General features: G+C 42.3%; 1 protein-coding gene across 1 annotated transcript in view; it reads right to left on the bottom strand.

Moving 5' to 3' along the window:
- The window catches only part of myo10l3 (myosin X, like 3), a 72,237-nt gene extending 51,840 nt beyond the window's left edge, over nt 1–20,397 (bottom strand). Inside the window, exon 1 of the mRNA XM_084083738.1 lies at nt 20,109–20,397. Within this exon, the coding sequence (XP_083939864.1) occupies nt 20,109–20,129 (21 nt within the window). The 5' untranslated portion in view covers nt 20,130–20,397. The remainder of the gene's footprint in view (nt 1–20,108) is intronic.
- Nucleotides 20,398–24,263: the final 3,866 nt, after the last annotated feature.

Below are 24,263 nucleotides of genomic sequence, written 5' to 3'. Positions count from 1 at the left end.
TGGGTGGGTTAGTTACGAGTATGAGAAAAAGGCCAAACAATCAAACTGTCACCACACTCTCATCAACATTGCCATAATTTCAGAACCTAGGTGCTTCTAGTCGTATTTTACAAAAAATCGCACCCTGTGTGAAGGAAGCGGTGCCTTTGATGAGTGGCCTCCTGGTGGCGCTATAATAGGGCGGGGCGGGGCTTCAGCAATTAATGCTCGTCCCTAGTGGTGGTGTAAGTCCACAAACCAAATTCGGACTTGGTGGCATGCTGCTAACTGGAGTTATGGCTGTTTGTAGCCCAGCCAATGGCAATACAGAGGGGGCGGGGCTTCAGCAATTAAAGCTTGTCCCTATTGGTGGTAAAAGTTCATGTGGTAAATGTGTATTTGGTAGCATGCTGCAAAGTGGACTTATGGCTGTTTAAAGCCCAGCCAATAGGAAGACAGAGGGGGCGGGGCTTGCTACATTTCAGTTCGTCCCTATTGGTGGTCTGAGTCCACGTACCAAATTTGTACTCAGTAGCATGCTGTGAACTGGAGTTATGGCTGTTCAAAGCCCAGCCAATGGGAAGACAGAGGGGGCGGGGCTTATGTAATTACAGTTGGTCCCTATTGGTGGTATTAGTTGGACTTGGTGGCATATGCTGCAAACTGGAGTTATAGCTGTTTAAAGCCAGTGGCGTCCTGGTGGCGCTATAATAGGGCGGGGCGGGGCTTCAGCAATCAATGCTCGTCCCTATTGGTGGTCTAAGTCCACATACCAAATTTGGACTTGCTGGCATGCTGCGAACTGGAGTTATAGCTGTGTAAAGCGCTGTTTAAAGCCAGTGGCCTCCTGGTGGCGCTATAATAGGGCGGGGCGGGGCTTCAGCAATCAATGCTCGTCCCAATTGGTGGTGTAAGTCCACATACCAAATGTGGACTTGCTGGCATGCGCACTGCAGTTATTGCTGTGTAAAGTGCTGTTTAAAGCCAGTGGCCTCCTGGTGGCGCTATAATAGGGCGGGGCGGGGCTTCAGCAATCAATGCTCGTCCCAATTGGTGGTGTAAGTACACATACCAAACTTGGACTTGCTGGCATGCTGCGAACTGGAGTTATAGCTGTTTAAAGCCCGTGCTCAAACGGACATCCGGGCTCAAACGGACAAACGGACATACGGAGGGACATAGTCAAGTGTAGTGGCCTCCTGGTGGCGCTATAATAGGGCGGGGCGGGGCTTCAGCAATCAATGCTCGTCCCTATTGGTGGTCTAAGTCCACATACCAAATTTGGACTTGCTGGCATGCGAACTGGAGTTATAGCTGTGTAAAGCGTCCGGGCTCAAACGGACATACGGACGGACATAGTCAGGTGTAGAGCGGCTGGCACCGCTAAAAACGACAACCCTATAGTTGAGAGGGATGACCCGGTCTCTAGTGTTTGTGTAGCCATGTCGAGTCACTGACCTTCCCGGCCATGTTTGTTAGAAGCTCAGTAACCGAGAGCAACAACAGGAATCTGTGGCTGATTGCTCAGACAGACAGCCATTTCCTTACAGCAGTGCATGATACATTTATAGAACAGCCTGCTTGATTGACTGTATAGCCGTACCAGAAGGAATGCCAGCACATCCTGACTCTGTGGCCTAAATTATGGTCTAAATAAGTTACTGAGTATGCAAGGCCCTTCTATAACCAGATCCATAGTTATTAGGATGAAAGAAGAGTGATTTAGACCTTTATGACAGCTGGCACAGGGGGCACACTGGTAGTTAAGCTAACCATTTATTGTTCAACTTCACCACATAACTACAAAGTGCTCTTCCATCTCAGAGACATGTGTTGTATCTTATAACCAATCCTTTGCCCTTGTTTTCCTGTTGTTACAAATATGTTATTTTACAAACATATGACACATGGCATAAAGGATTAAGACCTGGTCCTTGGACATATTTAAAATAAGGCTTTTTAAATTGTATTTATGCCGCTATCAAAAAATATATTTTTCCAACCATTTGGTATTTCAATGGAAGACCTGTAAATTTGCCCTGCAATAAATGGCACGTATAGATAAACAAGACCATTTGAAAGTGAACTTGTGTTTCTTGTAGCAATCAAGAAGCACAGTTAAGGGAGCCTACTTTTGCCCAGCCAAACAGCATTAATCATTGTGAGTGCCACCATTCAGGTGGCCCAGGGAACAGGGAGCAGGAGAGAGTTGTGTCCAACAGGCCATAAAACTGAAGAGATCAATAGGCATGGGTTCCACTAGGAAACCTTATACAAGGTCACCACTGCCCGACATCAATCCTCATTAACTATTAACAACAGGCTGCCACGTGTGCACACACAAACACCCATCCACACTGTACAGTTCAGAGACAGAGAGAGTGTGTGTGTGTGTGTGTGTGTGTGTGTGTGTGTGTGTGTGTGTGTGTGTGTGTGTGTGTGTGTGTGTGTGTGTGTGCGCGCACACACGCGTGTCATGGTCAAAACAAAGCTCAAGATGCTCCGGACCTGTCTGAGACAGTTGGATTATGTAAATCTAATCTGCTGGTGGTGCTCATTGAATCACAGAGATTAAATGCCAGTGGAAATCAAGCCAGTATAATTATTTATTCAATGTTTTTGTTAAACAATGCTGCCTGACGAATATTATTTCTCGTATTTTTATTTTTGTATTTTTATTTAAAGCTGCAGGCTCCTTTTTGGGCAGGAGTCACTCGGGCAGTCTAAAAACCTACTTTTTTCCCTCCAGATGGCTAATAATGAGCACAGCTAAATGTGGCTCAGCCGAACCACTGGGGACAGCGGTGAGTGGGTTACAGAGGGGTCGTGTAAAATCAGTAGAAAGCTAAGGGGGGTGATGGAGAGAGAAAGAGAAAGACTGCAGACAATTGATAATGCCTCCATCCTCCCCATTGTCTGGAAACATGCTAATTGGAAAGGCCAAAAGTTTAAAGAGTCAATTTCTCCAACATATATGATTGGCCAGATATGGCTTTTTAAGATTTTCAGTTTAGTTTGGTATGCTCTCAAAAGCTATACCAGTGTCTGACAGTGCCTGCCTGGTACCAGCATGTTATATATATGCATGCATGCCTACTTAGTCACTTCACTTAAGCTTACTGTGGTCGCTCAAGGATAATTACTAATGTTTGATCTAGATACTACAGTTTTAAGCAGATCAGTTGCCATTACATAACTGGGCATTGCAACAGCTTGAATTTGGGGCATATTGCCAATACTCATCATATGGCTACCTCTGTGCCAGTAGCATTTAAGCTACATAACCAAACCACTAGGCATTCTGCTCTGTCCTTGGATTAATGACTCCTGCTCAGGAGTCTGACTCTTTTGCTAATGGTCTATTGGGATCATAATTAGAGTGCTGCTAAGGTTAACTGTTGTATGTTTACCATTGATAGAGTGTATATTTCTCATTATGTTTAATGTATAGTGCAACTGCACAGGCTATGCTGTAGAAATGTTCTACTGCTGACACATATCTAATTTACACTGCAGATTGAATGACTGTACATATTTATCCATTCTCCCCCTGTGTAGCTGGCTGAAACTGTACATATCAGCCTCACATCATACAGCCCATACTACTGGTGATAGATTGAACATTTATACTCTGCCTGCATTTATATTTACATCAATTAATAGTTCATTCATTACAAAAATCCCGGTCAGTCAAAGTGCAGATAGCCAGTCCAGACTTTAAGTCTCCCATTTGTCATTTTGTAACTTCTACTTCTTTTATGTTACTATACTTGTTTACTCTTATTTTAATGTTACTCTTGAAGCTTAGCTGTATGTCTCAACTCGTACTTGTATCTGTCCTGTGTTTCCAACTACGGTGCTGCTACAGCAACTGAATTTCCCTCACAAGATTGATAAGGTCTATATCTACCTGTCTGTATGTCTATCTACTATCTACATATCTATTTATCTACAGTATATCTAACTACATTGCACAGTACATCTGATAAAGAGGATGACTAGCCAGTCAGGGGATTAGTTGCAATAGTGGTCCACTGATGCAGTTTATCCAGGACTTGCCAGATGTTAGACAGAGTCAGACAGTGGGCACGTCAAGACAGTAGGAATGGAGAGGTATAAGTCATGCACATACCGCAGGTTTCTACACCACATCCGGTAGATGTCCCAACAAAAATATTTCAGTGACGCAAGTATTGAGGAACATTTTCCCAAAAACCTTACTAGAACAGTTAATGTTCTGAGTAAGCCTCTCCGAAGTATACCATTAAAATAGGAAAAGAGTTTCCCTAAGGTACGCCAAGGAAAGGCAGCCATCATCTCAGACTCATACACACTCACAGTCACTCACACAGCACACTGAACAGGGCACTGTCTCTAATGGAGCGACAAAATATGATATATGGATGATATCTAATGGGATAAATGTTTGGTGGTACACCACTAATAAACTGCATGCTTTGAATATGTGGTTGTGGGGAAATAAGCAGAGTTCCAAAACAAAAAAGGAAAAAGTTATCACAGACTCCAAATGCAAATTTCAACTTATAATCGCACAATAATTAGACTTCAGTTTTCAGTTCTGTGGATTCTGTTGGAGTTTTTGAATACAACTTAGCCTAGGTTTTGGCCAACTTAAAAATAAAATAAAATAAACAACATACATACATAACATGTATGTGTGTGTGTGTGTGTGTGTGTGTGTGTGTGTGTGTGTGTGTGTGTGTGTGTGTGTGTGTGTGTGTGTGTGTGTGTGTGTGTGTGTGTGTGTGTGTGTGTGTGTGTGTGTGTGTGTGTGTGTGTGTGTGCGCGCATGCGTGTATGCAAGAGAGAGAGAGGGAGCGTATGTTGCATGTGGGTGAATGCGACAATGCGTGAACACAAATATAAAAGCACACGTGTGTGGGTAGGTGTGTAATTAAGTGAGGGCAGCAGGGCACAGAAAATCTGCAGTCAGATGTGCACATGTGCACATGTGCTTGCACGTGCCTTTGTGTCTACAAGATGTCTATTGTGTGTGCACATTAATGTCTGTCTCTAAGTCCATGAGTGTCTTAAGAACCACAGAATGAAGCAGTTCATGTTTTGTCTCAGCAACAGATGGTTTGCTAAACTCCAGGCTCCTCCCCTTGACCCTGCCCTCCCCTGTTCCCTGTGCAGGTCTGTCACCGACGCGACCGGGACAAAGGCCCCCCACCCAAGCCTTTAGCCCAGAGGTTAACCAGGCGGAAATACCCCTAACAATGGCCAGCTGAGGCGCACAGGGACATGGGTGTCGACTCAACACAAATACACAACACACGCAGACACACAACCCCCAAAATTTGAATCAGCTGCTGACCACCACACAGCTGATCAGTCTCACGGTCTAGACGAGTGAAAAGTAGTGAGCCACAACAAGCTGAGGGGTATCCATTTTAATCAAGTTTTCTCTGGTTTTGATTAGCAGGTTACCACTCATCCCAGGCTTCCAGTAAACAGTTTTGATGGTTCCATTAATAGGCACAGTTGCGACGCTGTCATAACAGCTCACGCACAAACTCCATTCTCTGAGCACAAATAACTGATAGACAGTGGTAACCGGAGCCACCAAAACAGGCAGAATCATGCTCTGTCCAAACTGTCCCATCATGCTCTCTGACACAGGAACCGCTCAGGCTGAAGAGACCTGATCCTGGACTCGGAGGCTTGAGTTTCTCCAGCTTGCATAATGACATGCGGCTCAGAAATGTTCTAATTAATGGGCCTTAAATATTAAAGGGCTAACACAGTGCAAGGTGCCACGGTTCTTTCTCTCCTGTCCAGCCAAGCATCAGTCCGGGGCGGTATCGGATGATCGTATCAGCCTGAACAAAAGAAAGCTAATCAACTCAACCCGACTTAGACATTGTCACGCAATTAGTTGTGGTAAGCCTATTTCTTGGATCCTGTGTGGTATCAGAGAGCGGGACGCACTCCGGTCTATGGTGGTGGAGGGCCTTTGGGCGCTGACTGGGAGGCAGATTGGTGGCCGGCCCAGGACTAATGCCCATCTGAGGGATGATTACATTCCGTTGGCCGCTGACAAGCGTCTAATTTGTTTCGTTTCGCTCGGCCTTGGAAGAAGATAAAGCTTCCGAACGACATCCCCCACCAGGCACACGTGCAGATGTGATCCAAAGGGGACTCCAGCCTCTAACCTGGTGCACACTGCTTCTAATATACATACAGCATTATATATACATACAGTATTATATATTTATATATATATATATATTTCCCAATTTAGCACAAACATGGGCATGGGCCCTTACATCAACCATTAAATGATGTGAATCACTTGCTTCTTTCAAAACTGTCCTGAAAAAGCAAATGTCAGCGAATTACAAGTGGAGATAGATATTAAATCCCCTTTTTTTCTCCTCTGTAAATAAAACTATTTGTATTTTCTTTTGATGACATGTATTAATGTGTTAATAATTTATGCTCTGTTGATGAATTGAATACATAGGACCACAATGGAAACAAGTCCCCTGGACATATTTGTGTTATCCTTTTAGCCCAAGTGTTTTACTGTACTTCCGTGCTGTTTACATTTTTTGACTAATTAAGTATTCAATCAATCAAAAAAAAAAGCAACGGCAGATGTCCTGTAGTGTAAAATACCACATGTTAATTTAGAGTGTACAGTCTATTGTGTTGACTGAATGGATTGCAGCCAGTATATGGCTGCAATGTTCCAATTAAGTGATGATCCACTGTTTGTGTGTTGTTGTCTGTGTTTATCTGAGTGTGCAAGGGCTGTGACCATTAATTTCCCTGTAAAGCAAACTACATGAGTACCCAACAACACCAACCCGAGACACCCTCATATGTAGTTATGTGTTTATAGTGTGTCATATTAAACTGGTTTCATTTATTCAGGGTTCCCACACATTTTTCACAATGAATTTTCAAACTGTTTTTCATGACCGTGGGAACCCTGTTTATTAAATCTATAACTGCCACACACACACACACACACACACACACACAGTTCCTCTAGTATTCTGTGACCACTGGCTTTACATGAGGGTGAAATTGCACTTCCTGCAGAAGTGTTTAATAAAATAGGGTAATTTCATTACAACAAGCCAATCACAGTTTGGTCGTGATGTCTGCATGCACAAACTTCTTTTGAGAGGAGTAGAAATCTCTCAATCGGTAGAGGTAGACCTTCGCAAACTAACAAGTGCACCTCTACAGCCCCTGCTTTTCTAACCTTCTTTTGTTTCTTTGTTTCCACGATGGCATAGTCTATGCCATCGTAGTGGCTGCCTGCCTGTCTGCTGTGGCTGGGGGGGGGGGGGGGGGGGCATAGGGTGAGCGAGAGCTGGCTGAGTGACAGGGGAGGGATCAGATGAACAGAGGCAACCTTCAGCATCTGTGCTGGAAGAGGCATGAATTAATGATAGGGCGCAGCTGATCAGAAATTAACTAATGGAGGAAGAGATGTCCCATGGGGGGTTCTACAGGGCTTCCCCAATCCATAGGGAGTGGGGGGGGGGGGCTCCAAAGAACCGTGTGGACCCCCCGTGGAGACAGATATAAACAGACACACAACAGGAAGGCCTGCAGGCAGCAGCCTCTTTAGTTAACACTGTCTCAACCGCCTGCCACGCGGCCCGGCCCACAACAATACATGACATCATTTTTCATATCGTTGCCGTCGGGCAGAAACCTCATATCTCCATATTTCAATATTTAATGTTTTTTTTTCATAAATGAGTTACCTACTTCATCACACAAGTGTGTCGCAGTGTCGCACAAAAGTAGTGAAAATAGCAGATCTATTAGCTCACAATGCCTCGCATCAGCTATTTTCACTATTTTAAAACTTACTAGGTTTCCACCCGACAGCAACGATATTCACCAAAATATATTTCTTTAAGGAGGCCTGAGAGAGGTGCAATGGATGTAAATGTGTCACTGGGTTAAAGGAAATCAAATGAAAGCAGTGCAGTAGTGGCCGGCTGGCAGCGTCATATGACTTGTAATCATCGCTCACAGTGTCTCTAATCTGCTTTTATTACAATATCTTATTTTTCATCAACATATTGAATTGAACAATGGACCATGTAGGACAATAATGGATAATCCTGCAGGTGTGTGTGTGTGTGTGTGTGTGTGTGTGTGTGTGTGTGTGTGTGTGTGTGTGTGTGTGTGTGTGTGTGTGTGTGTGTGTGTGTGTGCGTGTGCGTGTGCGTGTGCGTGTGTGTGTGTGTGTGCACGCGTGCAGCTAGCTGTGCAGACTATTGTGTGAAGTGCATGTGTGTCTCTGTATTTGTGCAGGATTAATAATCTGTGCCCAATGGTGTGATTGTCACCTAGCAGGTCAAAGACTACTACTGTGTAGACTAGAGATCAATCAATTATCGATCGAATAATATAGATCTGAAACCCTACTGCTCTACTCTATATTACTCTACTGTGTGTGTGTGTGTGTGTGTGTGTGTGTGTGTGTGTGTGTGTGTGTGTGTGTGTGTGTGTGTGTGTGTGTGTGTGTGTGAGAGAGGTGGTGTAGCCTCTAACCCACCATATGGCTAATGAGCAGTTAGCCTAATTCATGTGTACAGAATGAACATAACAAACTATGACCTCAAAGCTCATAAGGAACATAACAGGAACAAGAGCAAGGGTCTATTGCACCGCCATGGACGCCAGGAGCAGCAATTATCTTGTTTTGCATCCTTGTGTAACTTGTCCTCTGAGAAAATGAAATGTCCCTGCCTTCCCATACAGAGATGCTAAAGCAAAAAGCCTGATTTATGCTTTGGTGACAAAGCATAAACCAGAAAATGAAAAGGTGTCAGAGAATGAAAACGTGTCGCTTTTTGTGGAGCGACACGTTGAACAGCACTTTGTCGCCGAGGCATGAACCAGGCTTCAGTGTGCAGTAGCCTACAGTACTGAGTGAGAGCACCAATTTGCTTATGACAAAAGTGAATCCAGTCAAGATTCAAACAGGAGCCAGGAGGAGGCAAAAAGATGATGTGATTACTGCATGATTAACTGAGTAGTCTAAAAGCTTTCTATAAGGGAGGATCTACAACATTGTTTTCTCTGTTTACCTATCCATCTCTATCTGTCTCTCTGTGCCCTCGCCAGTGCCCTGTGATGGGATCACACAGCAGGAATGCCATAGATATTCCAGGAATGCAGCTCAGTCAGGAGTTAAGGATGCAGGGATGGTGTGTGTGTGTGTGTGTGTGTGTGTGTGTGTGTGTGTGTGTGTGTGTGTGTGTGTGTGTGTGTGTGTGTGTGTGTGTGTGTGTGTGTGTGTGTGTGTGTGTGTGTGTGTGTGTGTGTGTGTGTGTGTGTGTGTGTGTGTGCGGGCGGCCGTGCGCACACATGAGTGAGTGCGTGGGTGGGTGGTTGTGTGCATGTCACATCTGTAACAGTGGTTCCGCAGGCAAACTGGAGCCAAAACTGGGGTCACCAGGCTCCCGTTACACTGAACTCCAACCTAGAGTCCTTTCATATCTCAACTCTGTCCCAGAATGACCCCCCTATGCACCCGGAAGCTGCAAAAAATAATATTTCACATCCGTACGACTTCTTATGTTGTCCTGTATGGTAGTTTTCTATACGTTTACTGTGCCATATGTCATTGACAGTCCTTAATATCCTATACATATTTGGCAGCTGAAATACCGTAATATTCTGATGTGATGATTCCCCTTACTCTCTGTAAGACTTGCTCTCTGACTGCCTGCTTGGGTTTGGGGGGGGGACATACTGAACATAATCAGAACAAAACATTCTTCTCCGTGTGAGAGTCGTAGCACCACAGTGTAGCTAGCTTAATACAACAGCCTGAGGCCTAACCACACACATGCTCACACTCACTGGACAGCAAATATATGGGAATGCTAACAGGTCATGGCTGTAGATTGTACCATGCTGTGAGTGTGATGCTATTAACCACCAAGGTGCCAGTAGGCTCTGAAGGCCATGGCTGTATGTGTATGGAATACTGTAGTTAGGAACACTTGGGGTGGGGGGGGGCAATTAGTCTTGAAATTACAACTGTGGTGGTAATGTGAGCAAGTCAGCAATACTTAACAGCAAGCATTTTTCACTTTAGGCTATATACTATTTTGATGGTGCTGTTGTGTTTAATTCACAGACTCACACTCACTCCAGTGTTATGCAGTATACAGCATACACACACGCACACACACACACGCACACACACACACACACACACACACACACACACACACACACACACACACACACACACACACACACACACACACACACACACACACACACACACACACACACACACACACACACACACACACACACACACACACACACACACACACACACACACACACACACACATACACACACACACACACACACACACATACACACCCTTCTTCATCTATCCTGTAATAGGCTGCCTCAGTGCACAGTAATCACAGGGGGCTAAAAAAGGAAAGTCAACATCTGGGCTGGGAGCAGTAATCACAGGTTGGCTGTATTAAACTGCCAGGCCAGACTTCTGAACCAAGAGGATTTAGGCAACATTTATTACCAACTAGGATTGTCTGTCAGGTACGACGGCCGAGGTGAACAAACATGTAGCATGCATAAAGACGGCAGCAAACAATAGCTTTAATCTTCTCCTCTGGGTAGGTGTTCTTCATAAACCCGGTATAAGCCTAAATCTGCTGAGGCAGTGGGTGAAACATTTACTATGCTTCTCTAGTGTGGGAAGATTGGTCTCTGAGCCTATGAGATTGAGGTAGACAGTTGTTACTGAGCTGCTGGAAAAAAATCCTTTCATTAACCACTTTCAACCTGGAATCCCTACTCCCTTTTCTGGGCATGTCATACCATAGGCGAAGAAAATAGGCAAACTTTGGTGAAAATAGGTCAACATTATGCAAAAATAGCTGAAGCTTATATGACCTTGTAGGTAGATCGGTTATTTTTATATCTGACGTCTTCACAAGGGGCCCGGGATCTTTGTGTTATAGGAACTTTTTTCTATAGTGTTAAATAGCTATTTAATAGCTATATACTATATTCTGATAGTAAGCATTGCTATAGAGTGTTTGTTCAGTAATAGAGGTCTCTCTGTCTCTCCAGCTCTTTAGTAAACAGAAAATGAATTTGCAGGTCAGGTTGCCAATTTTATCCAATCAGGAGAGAGGACTCATACAGGATAAAGGATGACACAAAGAAATGAGCAGACAAAATTGAAACTGGAACACTGAAGCTGATAAATGGGTGCTGTCTCTTGATTGGCTGAAATTGGCAACCCATACGAAAATGAATTTTCTGTTTATAAAAGAGCTGGAGAGATTACCAGAGAAAACGTTTATGTAACACAATCTTATACAATAGTGGGGGTCCCAGCTTATCTGACCCTCAGCTAAAGGAGTCCTTGGCCTGAAAAACGTTGAAATCCCTGATATAGGGTTTAAGTGGTTAATCAGGTGAGAGTTCAGAAAAGAGTCAACACTTTGGGGAACAAGACAACAGGACTACGTCTACACTAGCAACAGGAACGGAACAGGTCAGCTCGTATGAGCCATAGTCTCAGTCCAGTAACAGAACCCTGTGGCTTTGTGACCGCTAGCCGGTGACACACACGGTGTGACCACACCAGTGACGGGCAATATGAGCAGACCTCAGAGACATCCACACCTATCAGTCAGCCTACATTGTGAACAAATTGTCATTCATGAATCTCTCCAACTACGGAAACAGGCAGGCAGTGAAAATGTGCCTGCCAAGCAATTATGTGATTGCAAGATGGCTGCAGAGTTGGATACAATGATTTAATTCACTAAAAGCTATCTCCTATAAGTTCCATATGAACTATGGCAGATATTCTCATAGTTGTTTTTCCTCCTCCCTTACAGATATAATGAGTAGGATTTGGTTTTGTAAACCAAACACAACATTCAAAGTCGGCCCCTCCTCCCCGGCTCATTTACACCAATAGCACACACCTACCACCCAAAGGTTGACGCCCAGAAACAAAGTAAAATAAGTAACAAAATAAAGGCACAGTAAAGGAGTAAAGTGTCTACACAACCACACACTTCTAGTGGGTCATAAGCAGGCCTGGAATTTCATCTTTTTAGGGGCAAGGCCACTTGGCCTTTGGCCTTATAAATGATTTGATGGCACAAAGGCCAAATACAAGGACAGCAAGGCCATTAAATAAAACAGATATCATGTCCACTGAAATAATACATTTAATTTAAGGGTTAAGAAATAATTTGTATGAATTAAATATGAAGTATAACTATCAGTGAAATAAATACATTTTTGTACAAACTCCTGAAAAGGAGTTCAGAAATTCATACAGTCACTGGACTGGTTTGAAGATGGGGATGAGAACTGAGGAGAAGTTAAGAATTCAGAATCTTGACAGTGAAATAGAAATTCTGTACTCTGTCTGATGTCCTTATGTCCTGTAACTGTTGGCTCAAACAGCATGTGTATTATTAGTGCATGTGAGTTTATGTTCTCAAACAGCGTGTGTATTATTAGTGCATGTGAGTTTACTTTCTGTTTGTCACGTACTCTGTGTCTCAGAAGTCACGTATAGACTGTCTGAGTTTTCTTTGCAGCTGGCAGAGGACCTTGATGTAACATCATTTTTGTCACCCTTTTGGCAATCTACACTCTTGCAAGGGCCTAGTTCAGTTGCATATGTCCTTCTCTGACCACAAACGGTTCATGTCCTGAACGGTTCATGTCTGTGAAGACTATTGGAAGGAAAGAGGAGAAAACTGTTAAATCAGCTGGGGGGCAGTGTGGATGGGGCATCAAGGACAGCTTTGCCTCAGGGCAGATAATTCTTTGAAGGGCAGAAGGCCAAACTGTGGGGCAACCACGGCCATGGCCTTCATGGCCTCTCTGAAATTCCTGCCCAGGTCATAAGTGATGATTGAGAGGGATTCTTTTTGTATGAGTCTACATATTTGATTTTGGAAAATCATTTATACGCTTAAGCTAGAGATACATTCATACTCAACCATGCTGCCCGTATAATAGTGGAAGTACACTCACTGTGAGATAATGAGGGTACATGCCCAGACATATGACAGTGTGTACAACAGTAATCTCTTTATCTATTTTACCATCACAGTAAGTGACTCTGTAGTTCTCTTTAATCACAGCCTTGTAAAGGGTCATCTGCCAGGGTGCCATGGGTTGGTTTACACCCTGACCATGACACATCATGGGACCCCCTCAAATAAAGATACACTGACACACACTTACAGAGAGAGAGAGAGAGAGAGAGAGGGAGAGACACACACACACACACACACACACACACACACACACACACACACACACACACACACACACACACACACACACACACACACACACACACACACACACAGACAGACAGACAGACAGACAGACAGACAGACAGACAGACAGACAGACAGACAGACAGACAGAGAGAGAGAGAGAGAGGGAGAGACAGACAGACAGACAGACAGACAGACAGACAGACAGACAGACAGACAGACAGAGAGAGAGAGAGAGAGAGAGAGAGAGAGAGAGAGAGAGAGAGAGAGAGAGAGAGATGGCAGCGAGATGGCAGCGAGATGCAGCGAGAGGCAAGGGGAGGGGGACATGATGGCACAAAGGATGGGTGTAGGAGAGCAGACTCAAAGTCAGAGGTGACAGGTGAGTTAGTATATGTTTTTTTCTGTGAGACTATAAAATCACCCGGCTGTATCTGGAACAGTACACTGTTGTTTCGCCCAAGGAGCGACCAGAGAGAGGGTGACAAATGGAGGTTACATACCTGGGCCTGGCTTGCGATTGACAAAGGAGGCCAGCTACTACAGTATGTAGTAAAAGTGCAAAGTGAAGTGAAGTGAAAGTAGGCTAATGATTCAGGTTGGACAAGTGGACATGGACAAATTGACGACACACTCTCAGTACCAGTCTATGCAACAGCATTGCTGTTTTATCTTCCATGACGTCTTATCTTGGGGTCATGTAGACCCAATAACAACAACCGCACTTGAGAAAAAGATTAATTAAGTCGACAGAACGCTACATCAACACAATACAATGTGTGTCTTGCAACATCGGACCATGTCTTTATTGCACGTGTCTGTTTTGTATGTGGAGGCAGAGCCGTCTATAAGGGTGCGTGCGCGCGTGCGTGTGTGGCTGTCTTTGTCCCACATGTTATACAATTTTTAAATATTGAACTTTAGTTTTATAATGGAAGTTAATGGGGCTCTGTTCAGTCTGAAACCTTGCCCAAATGTGGAGTCAAACATCCCAGATATTAGGCTGGCCACAAGAAGTCCAAGATCCACATTGGAGCCATGCCGTTCTCAAAGTTTGATCCTGAGATCCACGTGAAGATTGTTTTAATTCAACCGCACAGAAGGCAAATGTGTGAGGACTGGACAATTAAGTTTACTTTCAATTTCTAATCATTCCTATTCTATTTATTTACCAGCTTGACCATCTGAGGGCATTATGCAAACATTCACGATGTTAAGAATAGATGCAAGAATAGATAGATCAACAAAAAGTAATTTACGGCAGACAAGCCCCTTTCAGAGCATTGTTTGTTACTGTGAAATACTGGACGAAAGGCCATGATCTTGTTTAAAGACCACTAACATGCTGCGTTGTCAAATGAGCTTGGCGATGCAGCAGGTTAAGCTAAAGTCAACAACATGGTGGTGACAGCAGGAGGGTATCACAGCCCCTCCCGTGAGGGCTAGCGTGATAGACAGAGGGAAGGTTACTGTACAAGTTTCACACCCTTAGCATCATTAAGGAGATTCTACTGTACCTATACCCCAGAGACTTGTCTGGATTTAACCACTTAAGCCCTATTTCAAAACTAGTGAAAAATAGCCAATCTACTGTATAAGGTTTCTAAAAATACATTTAGACAATAATGACATGCCCAATATAGGGACACCAAGTTTAAAGTGGTTCTGTTAAAGTGAGAGAAGTACATCATAAAGTTGAATAATGCTCAATGGAATGCTGTTAACTATGGTCCCAGACCTACAAGCTTACAGGACATCCATAAGTGAGCAAGTACATGTTTACCTTGTTTGTCCGGGCTGGTTTGCATATTCACATCATCATATTGTATGCATAGGCTAGGCCTATTTATAATCAGGCAACCATAATCCTTTTTATTTTGTGAGTGGGTCAGACAATACCTTTCCATAATTAGTCCCAGCACTCTTGTGACAGATTAGAGCACTTCCAGATTGTACACAAGCTGCTGCTATTGTGCTGCTTACACACGCCTAAATCATGGCCTTAGTAATAACACCCTTGTTTTTTTCCACATATTATTCAGTGCTTATAATTCTCCAGGTTAAGTACAAGACTCTTGGTACAACAGATGCAACCAGAGCACCAAAAAACATACATTTCACTGATTGAATATCTAAATGTAAATATTGTGAATTTCATTGGGAGTTGAAGATGGCAATGTAACAAAGATTCAAAAGAATACAGCAGGAACCTACAAGTCAACACTGTATTGTTCAGCCCTTCCTTCCTTCCTCACTTCCTTCTTTCATGTCCTAAATTCCTATTACTCCCTCGGCCGTCTGCTTGGTTGGAGAGGAGGATCTAGATAGCATCACAGCTCTCCACTGGGGCAGCTGGAAGAAGTGACAACTGGGCAAGAATGATTCTTCCATCTAAATAGAAAAAAGTCTGCTCTCAGGAGTGGGCTTTCTCACATTACCAGAGAACACTTAAGAGCATGCTAGAACCATAGATCTTACTTCAAAGCCATATACAACAACCACACGAGGTTGTGCACTAAATGTGTGTGTGTGGATCTGTGTTGTTTTGTGTGTGTGCATCTGTGTTGTTTTGTGTGTGTGTGTGTGTGTGCGTGCGTGTGTGCGTGCGTGCGTGCGTACGTGCGTGCGTGCGTGCGTGCGTGCGTGAGTGAGTGAGTGAGTGAGTGAGTGAGTGAGTGAGTGAGTAAGTGAGTGAGTGAGTGAGTGAGTGAGAAGGGGTACTGGTAATGGTGTGAAACCTAAGCCTTGCCACCGACAGTTTCACAGTCCATAGGCGACGGGTGGAATCTCAAGGGTCACTGCTGGAAAGCTGGGAATCCCTACATCAGAATGTCTCTGAGGGGGAAAGAATTTGGTGTGCAATGTAAGGATGCTATGTGTATCTATAAATGACTATGTGGCTTTCCAACGTATGGCAGCTGCTGCTATATATGGAGGCCGATTTCCAAGTTTAGAAATATACATAGAAGGAACGCCGCTTCCTCAACAGTAAATAAATTGCACTACGGTGTAAAATGTCTAAAGCATTCCACTATGTGTGTGTTTGTGTAAAAAGACAGAGATTGTGTGTGTAGCCCAATGGTGTTCTCATTTGTGAGTGTACTATAGGCCTAAATGCTCAAGAGGAAAAGATCTACAGACTGATGACTGACTCACAAACGCCTCCATATAGACTTACACATCCACAAAACCCGTAGGAACAGGGTGATAAGTCTGGCCAGGCTGAGTAGGCACCACTGACACCAGATTCATTCATTCACAATCTCTGACACACTCAGTATGTGTATGTTGTGATTCACACACCCAGCCTGGGGATGGATGGGGCCGGGGTCAGGTATAGCTGCTGAGGGCTTTATGGGGATCAGAGGTACTGTGTTCTGACAGCTCCTGAGTCCTGAGAGGAAGGGCCAGAAGGAAGCTGATGGACAGGGTGGGCCTAACAGGATAGATGTCACGCCGCACACCCTCGCACCAGTCTCTCCAACAACACTTAAACCACAGAAGGCATATTTCCACATGTGAGGACAATTAAGCTTACTTTCAATTTCTAATAATTTATATTCTATTTACCAGCTTGTCAAGCTGGTAAATAGAATATAATCTTAATGCCCTAGACTCTAGGGCATTATGAAAACATTCACAATGTTAAGAATAGATTCCCATCAACAAGAGGTAATTTAAAAAGAGCTTGGCGGTGCAGCAGGTTAAGCTAAAGTCAACAGCATGGTGAAACACCCTCGCACCAGCCTCTCCGCTGACACTTTACCAGGACTGCACAGTTAATCCTACTGTATATCATTTTATGCAATTATAGGAGATCGGTACATCAGAATTACTGAAATCATCCCCTAAATAAAAATGTGCTGTTGAAAATACCTATGATGATAATGCAAGACAAAAAAAGTGATTTTCTTTTGACAGAAGTGATAAATAAACAGGATCACCAATTATTGTCGTAAATATTCAGGATGATCTTTTTACCCATGATTGATTTGTGTAGACCTAATTTGCTCCCCCATGACCATCTCAAGCAGGTGAAAGTTGATCGTCAGTCATCAGTAGAAAAACTGACACTGGATAAACACCTGTGTCCCTTTCATTAAATATGATCTGTAAAACAAACCTTCACAAAGATCTGCAACATGATCTCTCAGGCTTTAGCCTATAGTTGTAATAATCATGGGAATGTAAGAATTGTATAATATCACAATACATTAAATTAAACTCCTTCCTGTAGTGATTTACAATTGAGATCACCATCAACTGTCAATAGCTGATTGAATCAAAGGGTTGTAGTGAATCATTCACTGTTTTCACTGTTCACTGAGTTTTAACTAGTTGTGAGCCAGTGTCGCACACCGAAAATAGCCGACATAGCTCACAATACATCGCAGCTAGACACCTTGTGAGCTGGTAAATCAGCTATTTTCAGTGTGCAACCCCACCACTCAACTATACGGTGGAATTACGTAAGTAAATTAAATCCACTCAGGCAACAGTGGCTTGGCAGTATTCAGGATACTGGCTTCCCCTAAAAAAATGCATTTAAAAAAACAGACCACACTTTGCTCAATTCATCTATATTAGATCATAAAGTGGTTTAACTATACTGATGCAGTCGGACAGTCCTGCTGCTCAACAATTCTATATTAATGGTCAGCTCAAGAGATAAAATCCACTGAAATTAGGCTAATCTTTACATTTAATTAGGAAGCCTAACCCAAATGTCATCTACCAGCCTAATACATACTCACATTTACAAACCCTTAAAATAATTAATTATTTTTGAGTGAGCATATTGAGTCCTGAAATCCCTAAGAAGCATATGCCCATTGCCCATAAATAGCCATGATTATAACGATGATGTCACTTCACAGCAAATCACCCTGATCCTGATGTAGGCCTATAAATATATAACAATAAAGAAATAAACAAATAAATAATTGCAATGTTGTTTACAGATGGACAGTGATAAGACTGTATTGATACCAATGCCATTAGTGATTCTGCTTATCAGCCTAAATTCTTTATCGATTCCCTTATTGACTCCTGATCAATTTTCAGTGTGAAAAAATAGTAGGACTACACCGGTTTACAACAGTTTTTTTTTGCAGAAACAGTAGAGAAAAAGCGTGCATGTATGCATAATAACATTTGAACTAGGGATGCACAATACTGTATATTGATATTATATCAATATTGTGATAATGTCTTCCTGGTTTTAAAGGCTGCATTACAGTAAAGTGATTTTTCTAGCTATTTGTCTTTACCTATGGTCTTTACCCACTTAATTATAATATAGGCATTACTGATGAAAACACAAATAGTTATCACCACAATATTGTCACAATATCAATATTGGGGTATAATATTTAGTCAAAAATATTGTGCTATTTGATTTTGCTTATATCACCCAACTGTCAGAAAAACATTGATAAAAGGAAATGATAAGCTTGGAGGCATACAATGTTGATTCTCTGACTGAACAATTCAAATTCCTTAATTTCTCAATTCCCATTCCCTATTGTTTACATAAGATGTATCTCCAGGACCTAGAGCAACATGAGTGGATGGAGATATACTAACACTAATATTAGGCCAAGTGAGAAGCATATAGTTCAGGGTCTATCCCATTGGTTCTCAAAGTGGGGTCCGGGGACCCCCAGGGGTACTTGGGGGGGTACTAGGGGGTCCCCAGCAAAAGTAATTAACACAGCATCACAATCATTTTAAGCACGTCATCCATTTATATGTTGGCTATTCAAAAATAGCAGATCTACAAGCTCACAGCGAGCTTGTATATCTGCTATTTTTGGAAATATTTGGAAAATGTCGAAAAAAATTGGAACATTTTGAATACTGTCGATTGTTTTCTTTACATAATTCTTCTCTTCTGGGGGTCCCTGGCACGAAACCTTTTCAGATGGGCGTCTGTGGCCAAATATATATCAATGTAGGGGTCCTTGGCATGAAAAAGTTTGAGAACCACTGGTCTATCCTATTGAATTACAATGTAGGTTGTAAGTCAATAGGTGCTGCTGCTGACTGCACAGCCCTAGTAGGCTACTTCCATCAGTGAGAGGCAGTCAGGTAGGTGTTGCCATGACAAGAGCACAGGGCAGGGTACTGAATGGAACAATTGTGAGGGCAAAAGAACCCTGTAGTCCAAAAATACATGCTGGGCAGCATATATCAGTGTTATTACAACAGCACAGATTCAGAATTTACACCCAACAGGACAATTCTTTGTATAAGAAAGAAAAAACATTCATGATAGAATAACACCGATGATGATGATGTCACATCATGACATCACAGCACTTAATTATCTTCAGTTGTTGGTAAAGGACATTACATTTCCTGGATTGAGTGGTGAGTTGTTGTTTTTTTAAGTTGTTAATAATACACAACAAACAAATGTGTTTTAATATTTCTACTGCTTGAAATAAGTTATCATCACCAAGTTCACACATGCAGCTGCATCCTGTAGAGTAGACAGAAAGCAGCCATGTGTCACTACAGGCTCGTCTAGCCACAATATTGTTTTCTGATTGAGAAAGGGAAATGCTGAAAACAAGCTAGATGTATATTAAATCAGTCTTCTTGTATAAAACACTGTAATGGCTCAAACGAGTTAAATGTACTGTAGACTAAAAAAGAAGCATAGCCTGAAAAACGCGCACGGGACGCAAGAGAAGTCGAAGATGGTAACAAAGACCCGACGGGATACCCAAAAATAATTCAGGATTTCCACTGAAAGAAAGGGAGAAAGAAAGAAAAAAGCGAGCCGAAATGATGACGGAAGTCGAGAAAACTCACCTCTGCAAAGAAGGTATCCATTATAAACCAATTATTATGCCCAAGTCCTCCTCTTAATCCCTTTGTAGTGTTGGGTTCAGGGCAACACAGCTGCGCTCGGAGGTGTAATTCATTCCCAAAAGCTTTCCATCCGCTCAGCACATTACACACAGGGGGAGATTCTAAAAAGTCCTCTATCACAACTATGACCCACTTTGGAGTGATACCCAAGTCAAGAAACAAGTAATTTCTGCGGGTCCTGGCGACAATTTTACAGTTAATGATTCAACGCTTCTTCGCTTGCCGTGTGTCCCGGTGCCAGCCGTTGTCGTGCGCTCTGTTGTGTTTCTTACTGTCCCGTCTAGCGATTCAATGTAGTGTTGCCAGGGTTTTAGAGGGAATCAAGCAACCAGGTCTATGAAAACAAGCTCAAAAGAAGCAACCACTCTAACCTACATGATACATTAGCTATTTGAAAATACCCGACCTACAAGCTGAGCTTGTAGATCGGCTATTTGCAAAGCTTGTAGGTCTGCTATTTTCAAAGAAAAATATTGGAAAAGGTGAACATTTAGGAATATTTTCAAATTCACAAAATCTTGTATCTCTCTGGCACAAAATATTTTCAGAAGGTTGGCTTGGGTCTGCAGACAAATACATGGGGGTCCTTGAACCACTGACTGGTTTAAACAACATTAGTTAACAAGCCCAAATAAGCACACTTTAGAAACAAGCCCAAATAAGCAACTATACTTTAGAAACAAGCCCAAATAAGCAACTGGACTTTAGAAACAAGCCCTGCCAAAAAAACTGCAACCCGAAACTACAAAAATGTTACAAAGCAACTTTACAGAATAATAAGTCCAAAGTCGCTTATAATAAGCAGACATGGCAACGCTGATTCAATGGGCCCGGCACATTATTATTCAGAGAGGCGGGGCTTAACGCCCATATACTCCTTTAGTACGACGGTGTCGCTTGTCAAAGGGAACAGATCTACAAGCTAACAACGCGTGGCGTTGCGACGCGATGTGAGCTTGTAGATCTGATCCTTTTTTTGGGAAGTGAGACCCTCCCACAGCACACGCCCTTTAAATGACCATTAATACAAAGAGGGAGACTTGGAAGTTCGCCCTGACACAGACATCCTCCCAAGTCAAATTCAACTATATCAGTGATTGATTCTACCCTTTTTTCCCCACTTATTTTTTATTGAAAAATAGGATTTCAAGAAACAAACAAACATACTACAGATACAAACATAAAAGGGAAAACAAAAAAAGACAAGACAAGACAAAATTGCTACAGTTATTACTTTAGTAGGCTATAATGTTTTTTGTATGTTTTCATACATTTTGTTTTCCTTTTCAAAATAAAAAGGTCAATAGAAATATGTTTTTTTTCTAGTAGAAAATATGTCCAAAACAATGCAACCTGGTTAATTGCTTTAGCATATGCTCTCTCACAGTGCATGAGAGAGGATGCCAAGGATATAGCATAACAATTCTATTTTACAGTACTTCCTCCTTTGGGAAGGATCAACTCTCAGGGAAGAGGAAGAAGCAGAAAAGTCATACAGGATTTTGTTTTTGTTTTTGTTTATCAAAGATCAAAGCCCCAGGATAGGATGACTCTTCATTCGGATTTCTTGATTTCCCATCCCACTTTCTATGATTTAATCTGTTTGTTATAGCAATAGATCTGATGATCCTCAGAAGAAGGACATGTTTTTAATCTGTATCCTGGGCCTATGCCAGCGAGATAAGGCATGTCATTGCTTGTGCCTTGTGCATGCTTAAATGTGGATAGAGACACAGAAGTAAATCCGCATCAGATCAAGTCATGAAAGAGTAAAATAATAAGTCTACAGTCTGTAAAATATGTAATCAGTCATCCTGAGGAATACAATGATAGATAACAGTAGCCCATTTTCATTATAGTAATGTAGCTTTGCTTGCTTTACTTTTTTAAAGTACATTATTGTACAAAAAAAAATTCCTTTTTGTTTTCTCTGTGGCATTGCTGGAGAATTATGACTGATTAGGGACACTACAATAAAACATAATCATTTTAGCCATTCTTCCTTTTCATTCAAAAAGTGTTTGGCTAAATTAGTTAGTAACAGGTTTGTGCTTCTTGGTCAATAGCAGCTTTCTTGAAACAACCCATCCATTGTTATGTATTGTCTGTGTTCCAGGACTCAAACGGAATAATACTTTAATAATGCTTGTGCAGTGCCAAAGGTAGGCTACCACTTGGACCTTTGGTTCATGGCACAGTACAAAATTCTGAATATTAATGCTGAGGGTCTATCGTAGCACTCAGGATTGGACAGTGCAACTTATTGTGTACAGTGATCAGACATTTTCTCCTGGCGTCTCAGAAATGTTTCACTCAACATCCACACACAAACCCCTCAGTTGGTCTGGTTTTCACTAAAGCCATAAAGACCAATCAATGCAGGCTGGCTACTTTACTTTACAGTAAATTGCACACATTTACTATGCAAGCCTTCCACTTTGACCCACTCCCTGTTTACCACAATTGACATCATACTTTATCCGCAAGCATTCTATTCTCTGAGCCTTCTTTCTCTTATGTATAGTTGAAATTGACCACCAAAGGTGACATAATGACATCACAGAGTTCAAATCATATCTAAATATCGTACAGCATATCCGGAATATTTCAATTACTTAGTGGAGTTTCATGAGAACTGTTATTTCTAATTAGTTTTTTAGTCCAGGAGTAACTAATCTAGTACCACTGCACGACATATTATCACATCATATAGTCAGCAAAGTGTACAGAACAGTCAAAACCATGTCCCAGGTGGACTGAACTTTCATCTATCATCAAGGAGGATGCCTCCTGCATTCTGTTGGAGAGACAGGGAGCCTCTGTGGCACCTTGCTGAGTATTCTCATATAGCGAAGACTCAGCACTAATTACCTAATAAGCATTTGTTAAGTCCAAACAATGCTGAATGAATTGTTCTTTAAATGAGTCACTCATTATTCGTCCTTATTTGTATCCACATGTGACAGACAGGACACCAAAGAGAGTTGCCAGGCAGAGGGCTGTGTGTGTGTGTGTGTGTGTGTGTGTGTGTGTGTGTGTGTGTGTGTGTGTGTGTGTGTGTGTGTGTGTGTGTGTGTGTGTGTGTGTGTGTGTGTGTGTGTGTGTGTGTGTGTGTGTGTGTGTGTGTGTGTTGAGCAGGCTCGCCTGCACACCACCTGAGGGAACAAAGAGTGAGAACAAAACATCCATTTGGCCATCAAGTGGGATCCCCAGGAGGCGTGGGGGAGGTGTTGAGGATCATGCGACTTGCTGGTCTTGACTCTTGCCATAGTACTTCATTTAATGGTAGTGAGGTTCTTTAAATTGGAATAAATGTAGACGTGTACACAGTACACACTCTAAACAATGATTTTGATTCGCTATATAACACGTCAATCTTTCCTGTTCTCTTACTTCAGTAGAAGTGAACCATTACACATAGACCAACACAGCTTCCAGTTAAGTAAAATGCTAACTTTCTCATAAAGAAATGCTAATTACTAAATTGTCCTTTCAAAATAACTTCAACTTTATTGTCCCACCCAAAAAATGGGTGACATTTCAAGAAAGGGGAAAAGAATAGAGAAAATGCGGAAAACTGGTCAGAAGTAAGTGACAAATATTCCTAATATTAGTACATTATAAGGTGCATGTAAAAAAAAGAAAGAAAGGAGAAAAGAAGGAATTCTATATTGAAAGTGACAAATATGGAACTCAAGCCAAAATTACTCCATTACTCCTTACTAATGTGTGGTGTTTAACTCCAATGTGTCCTGTTTCACTCGGTTCCTAGGACAATCACATAAACGCAATGGAGAGGAATTTGTTAGAGAGCACATGTCAGTTTATTTTTGTGGTTCTGGTTTTGTATTACTGTTGAGAAAACAGATATGTGACCCTACATACCAACACTGTCAAATAAGGAGATACCCAAAATGCTTCAGACAGACAAGATGATCAGCTGATGTCAGCCCAGCCACCCCCTGCTGTGCGGTGGGCTCCGAACACAGTAGGCTACATCAGTCAATAGGGTGGCGATCTGGGATGAATTCTGTCTTGAGAGATTAATAAGGTGGAGATGCAGGCCCATGCTAGCCATGCAGGCCCATTCATTTG

The sequence above is a fragment of the Gymnoscopelus microlampas genome (assembly GCF_963454915.1).
Source record: "Gymnoscopelus microlampas genome assembly, chromosome: 17".
In the NCBI taxonomy this organism is placed as follows: domain Eukaryota; kingdom Metazoa; phylum Chordata; class Actinopteri; order Myctophiformes; family Myctophidae; genus Gymnoscopelus; species Gymnoscopelus microlampas.
The sequence above is the reverse complement of the archived record's forward strand: the minus strand, read 5'-3'. Positions and strand labels throughout refer to the sequence as shown.